The sequence below is a fragment of the Marmota marmota genome, unplaced genomic scaffold, assembly GCF_001458135.2.
Source record: "Marmota marmota marmota unplaced genomic scaffold, marMar, whole genome shotgun sequence".
Taxonomy (NCBI): Eukaryota; Metazoa; Chordata; class Mammalia; order Rodentia; family Sciuridae; genus Marmota; species Marmota marmota.
In genome coordinates, this window is record NW_025999945.1 from 3,421,456 (window position 1) to 3,427,455 (window position 6,000).

Sequence of the window (6,000 nt, forward strand, 5' to 3'; positions counted from 1 at the left end):
GCCCACCTCCAAGCCCCCTTTGGCAGAGGAAAATCAGAGCGTCCATTCTCGCCTTCATGGTTGCACCAAGCTATTTCACGATGGCTGAATCCTCGGTCCTGTGGAAGGAAATACTCAGAGGCCAATACAAATACAAGTTCCTGCCTCACTTCAGCCACTTACCTTTGAAATATACCTCAGGAGTCTCAGGAAAATAGAAGGGAGACCATAGAAGGGAGACCAATAGTGTAGAGGAAGGGAATGAGGGGGCATGACAAACTACTGAGATACAAAATCTATCAAAGTATAATATGTCCATGTATGAATATACTCCAATGAATCTCATTGATATATGTGTGTGTATATATATGTATATATATAAAATTATAATGCACTAATTGAAATAATAATAATAATAATAGTAGTAGGGATATCAGTAGAGTAGAGCAAGTGGATCTGGGATGGAAGAAAGGAGGGAAAGGAAAGGTGCTGGAGAATGAGATTGATCAAATTATGTTATGCACATGTACAAATATGGCATAATGAATCCCACTATTACACATAGTTATAATGCACTAAATTATAATTTTTTTGGAAATAGAATTTTAATTTATATATACTCAGAGAAAAGAAAAAGTCCTATAAAAATTACCATACGAAATTTATTATAAAGAAATTCTCTATTATATATATGTGTTATTGTGCACATGTACATATCTAAGTGTATATGCATTTTTTAAAAAATATACATTCTAAGGAGCAATAATAGTGTTGTCTTGTGTTTTTTTAGAACTTAATTTGTTAGAGAACAAACTAAAATATTTACATATAAGTAGGTGGGAAGCTTGTATTTACTTTAAAATATTTTAAAATCCCCCAAAAAATAAAATAAAAAAAGGTTGAGGGTAAGGACCAGATGAAATAAGACCAGAAAATTTTAAAACTTGTTGAAGCTGACAGATGGGAAGGAATGAGATTCTCTCTACTTTTGATGTGACTGTAAATTCCCATTAAAAATTGTTTTTTCTTCTAGTGTCTAAAAGAATAAGTGAGAAGGACCTGAAGGAATGATGAACAATTGATCTGAATATGAGTGTTGTCTTTGTTTTAAATTTATTTCAAGCTGGGCACAGTGGTGCACACCTGTAATCCCAGGTACTTAGGAGTTTGAGGCAGGAAGATCGCAAGTTCAAGGTCAGTCTGAGCAACTTAGTGAGATCTTGTCTAAAATACAAAGTAAAAAAGGACTGGTTATATAGTTCCACAGCCTAACATATATAAGGCTGTGGGTACAATCTTCAGCACCACAAAAAGAATGTTTTAAATTATTTCAACCAACACTGATTATCAGAAAATTCTGATATTGGGTGAACCCAGTGGCCAATGTAAGGAGAGTAAGCCTCATAAATCATTGAACTTTCCAGGTTTAAGTTTCTTTCCCTATAAAAGGGGATAACTACCTACTTTTACAGAATAATATATGCAAAATGTTACATGTAAATATTACATGTAAACATGGCCTTAGCTCCATGAAGATAAAGACTGTGTCCTGGTTTTCACTGTTGAACCCAATCTGTCAAGTTCCGTTCCTGGAACACTGTAGGTGCTCAACAATACTTGAATAAATGGATGAGGCTCAGTTGAGCTGCCATGGAGGGTTGGTTTTAGGGATTGGATTAGCCCCACATCACCCCTTGGCAGGCAACAAAGCACTACCTAAAAAAGGATTAATCCCAGTTTCCTCAAATAGGCAGACACTGGCCTTCCTTGCTATGGTTACTGTGCCCATCCAGTATCAGAATTTGTTCACAATCTTGGTTGAAGTAAATTTTGTCCACATCATTTCCCACCCCTTGACCTGGGTTGTTAGCCACTGTCATCTTCTTTCTCCTCATTCCCTTTCATGTGTCTGTGGCCATTGCCATCCTCACAGACAGCTAGATGGTCTCTAAAGGATCTGTCTTTGCACTGTGGAACTGCAGGGGGAGGCCTGAGAGCATGCCTGTGGCGAGGACAGCAGTGCGGGCCCCACTCCCTGCAGCTGCAGGGGCCCTCGGCTGTCCAGACATAAGCCCCTACAGGCACTGCCAGCAGCAAAACACACAGGACCACCGAGATGTGGAGGAGGCGCTCGCGGTCCTCCAGCCTGCCACCATCTCTGCCTGTCACAAAGACGACACATCTGCCCTCGTGTGGGGGCCGGCTCCCCATACTGAGGCATGCCTCATATTTTGTGCCAGGGAGGAGGTTATTTACAGCATATGTGTTGATTCCAGGGCCAATGTGGACCACTTCTTTTTTGAGGGCTTCATCCGAAGTAATATAGAGGGTAAACCACTCCTCAGAGATGTTGGCTACTGCAAACCACTCCAGCAAGATCCCGTGCACGGTCTGCTTCACCACCCGCAAGTCAATGTAGGAATTACCCTCCCGGGAGATAGAAAGAGAATGGGATGCAGGCAGGACCTGGGCAGGCTGGACATGGAGGGAGATGACCAGCGTGCTCCTGCCAATGAAATTGGAGGCTACACAGGTGTAATTGCCACTGTCTACCAGGTGAACAGCAGGGATGATCAACTGGGACAGAACAGCATCTTCTGCAGTCGAAGAAGTCAACACTGGGTGGAGAAAAGAGAAAAGTAGCTGTGCATTGTTCTGATAAACAGTTGGAAAGTTCTAGCAATGCTGGTTTTGTTGTTGTTGTTGTTAAAAGATGATGCTAATCATTTATTAAGCATGTACCTGGTGCTAGATGTTCACCTCTCAGAAACTCTGTAGGTACCTAATCTTACATATAGAATGTTGAGGACTGGATCAATCTACCAACTTACCCATAGTGAGAGCGATTTCTGCTGTTCAGAAGCAGCAATTAATCTGAAACCCAGTTCTATCTATGAAGCCCACACACTTTCAACATCAGTAACTGCTCCCAACAACCACAGTACTCTTATTGAGCTTAACAGCTTTCAGGAGATTTCTTGTAATTGTGTGACTGACCAATACTGTGAGCTCCAAGAAATGCTTTCTTACCTCCCAAATGTGCAGTGCCTCAGAGTTTGGAGTCAAATTTCTGGGTCCCTATTCCTTGCTAATTGTATGGTCCTGGGCAAGATGCTTAAATTATCTTCAACTTACTTGTCAATAAAATGGGATGATAATAGCATGCACACCACAAGTTTGAAGATAAGGGTTCAATAAGTCTTAGCTATTGTTATTTCTAGAAGACTAGGCAGAGCATAGTGCCAAGAGTGATTTACAGAATAACAAAAGATAAGCTCTGAATGCATTTCACTGGTTTTCAAAAAGACTGAATGATAAATTCTGTATTTCTCCTCCATTCGCATTTAACCATCAACTAACAGGATGTGACCAAAATGATGAGAAAAACTGAAAAACTCAGTTAATTTTTTTTTAATCATCTAGAGGATGTAACCATATTATGACAACTGTCTTGGTGACTAACTGCATTTCCCAAGTTTTACCTTGATACTTCAAGTAGTCTTCTAGACCTAGACCTAAAAATATGCAAAAATCAACAAATTTCCTTTTACCTTCAAGATACCCTTGAGGAAGCCATGTCTGGCTTTGTGGCATGGACAACCTTACAGGCAATTCCACCTGAAGTGTGAAAACAGAGCTTAGAGCTTTGATAAAGAAAGACAAATCCCAGTTCTGGGGGCCATGGAATTCTCTTTATCTCCCTGTACCCAAGTATTATAATTTTAAGCTATAAAATCTGACCAACACAGTAGTAAGAAGTGAAAATTAAGTTAGTATCTAGGAATTTCCAGCTTTTCCAATTAACTGAGAGGTAAGAGGGTGAAATATATATTCTGTCCTGGACTCACTGAACTCATATCTCCAGGGCACGGGGATTGAAAAATTTCATTCCAAACAAGCATCTCAAATGATTCCTTTCCGGCAAGTTTAGTAAATAAGTAATAAAATCAATTCTAGTTGGAAATTCTAGGATTGTAAAATTTGCAGTATACTGTTTTCCAACTAGAGGGCTCTTAAAAATGTATTTATTCATATACAATTCTAAAACATGTATACAATATGATAAATCAGCAATAACATGTTTATTTATGTCCATATGCCTATATGTCCTGGAGAGATCTGTATGCAACCATTTAAAACACTGCCAATGGACTGGGATGTACCTCAATGCTACAATGTTTCCTAGCATACAGGCCTTGGCTCTGATCCCCAGCTCTGCAAAAATAAAGTGAAATAAAATAATGCTGGTAATGAAACACTGTCTTGGAATCTTTTCTATTTTGGTGAGTGTAATTCAGATCTATTCCGATTTTACCTATACCCATCCTTCATGACTAACACATTTTAGAACCTCCTTATTGATGTAGGATTGCTACAGACCTCTCCATTCTCCCTAGATACCCCAAGAGGGTACGTGTGGCTTACCATTAAATTTTCTCCAAATGCTCAGGGGATAATTCCATGAGATGGTTGGTGAGGGGCTAGCCTGTGCCAAGCATTGCAGAGTCACATTCTGTCCTCCCTGAATGGTAATATTGGCACTAGGGGTTGAGATCTGTGGCTTCATGCAAACACTGAGCTTAATCTCATGAAGTAGCTGCCCTGCCTTGTAGACAGGGTCCTGGCATATCAAGTAGGAATTCACCAGGATGACTGGAAGGCTATTGGACTTGACAAATTGGACAAGTCCTCTTAGACGACAGTCACATACCCAGGGGTTGTTGTCCAGTGCCAGCACCATGCTGGAGAGAATCTTAGCCCCACAGTGAAGCTGCTGGCATTTCTGGTAGGACGGCCAGTTCAAGAAGACATTTTTGGATACGACTGTAAGCCTATTGGAGGATAGGTCAAGGTAGGTCAGGTTGGCTAGAAACTGAAGAGCCAGCTCAGGGAGTATATCAATCCTGTTGCGTTTGAGATCCAAGACCCTCAGGAAAGGGGTGGCACGGAACGCTGTCCATGGTACTGAACGGAGTTTGTTCCCCTGCAGTCTCAACTCTCTCAGTTCTGGAAGATGCTCCAGGGCTCCTAAGTGGATCACAGTGATATTGTTAAAGTTGAGCCAAAGGTATTCCAAGGTGCTCATGTTGACGAAAGGCCCTCGGGAAAGTTCAAATATGGGTGAGTTTTCAATTCTTACTTGCTTGAGCTCTTCAGGAAGGTTCTCTGGAATATTTCCCAAAGAGATAGACATGCATTGCAGAGTCCTGTACAAGAAACCAGAAAAGCTTTAAAATGAACATCAGGAAAGTTGGAAGGGATGTCAAGTGGATCCTTGCATTGTGCATGTGAATTATATGAAAATATATTATTCACTTAAAATAATAGAGATCTATATTGGTACAAATACTCAGCTCACAAAGTCCAGCACCAACTAAGGTGAATCTCATAGGAATTTTGCTGATTTCCTGCCAATTCTGGGCATGTGTCCACTCCATATCATTCCCAACAAAAGTCCATCCCCTATAACCCTCTGGAATCCTGCCAGGACAGCGCACCTGCCAAAACTCTCCTCTGAGCAGGTGCATCCTTGCAGACAGAAAGGCTGAACTGCATGTGTATCCTGAAAGACCAGAACTAGCAGAAAGTAGTGAAAAACCAAAGCCATATTTCTCTGTAAGAAACTGCTGTGTGCTTTGAATAAGCGTAGTCCCAGTTTCCGAGTGGCAAATCCTATTACTGGTAATCCATGGTGATGTAGGTCAGCACAGCAGCAGCAAAGCCCCTGGATGCTCTAAAGTCTGTTATGGCCCAAATCATAGGCTCAGGCAGAGTCCATGCAGAGGGAGTTATGCCTCTTGACCAAGGCATGAAAATTCACCATTTTTCTGGTTGCTGGTTCTGGAAACTTAAGTCAGATATCTAATTACATCCTGGTTCTACCTTCCTTCAGCTTCTTTCAAAAAAGTCTGAGAAACCAGCAGGTAATGCTGTTCTGAGCATCAGAGTTCATTCATGGCCAGGGTCCATTTCATATTTCACCATTCACAATTGGCTCCTGAATCCCAGCATTTTCAACCA

General features: G+C 41.0%; 1 protein-coding gene across 1 annotated transcript; it reads right to left on the reverse strand.

Annotated features, from left to right (window-relative positions):
* Positions 1 to 1,845: 1,845 nt before the first annotated feature.
* Lrit2 (leucine rich repeat, Ig-like and transmembrane domains 2) lies at positions 1,846 to 5,587 on the reverse strand. The gene is made up of 4 exons (XM_015500017.1): positions 5,478 to 5,587; positions 4,405 to 5,186; positions 2,722 to 2,751; positions 1,846 to 2,597 (listed from the first exon to the last, which is right to left on the reverse strand). The coding sequence occupies exons 1-4, from the start codon at positions 5,585 to 5,587 to the stop codon at positions 1,846 to 1,848; spliced, it is 1,674 nt and encodes a 557-aa protein (XP_015355503.1).
* Positions 5,588 to 6,000: the final 413 nt, after the last annotated feature.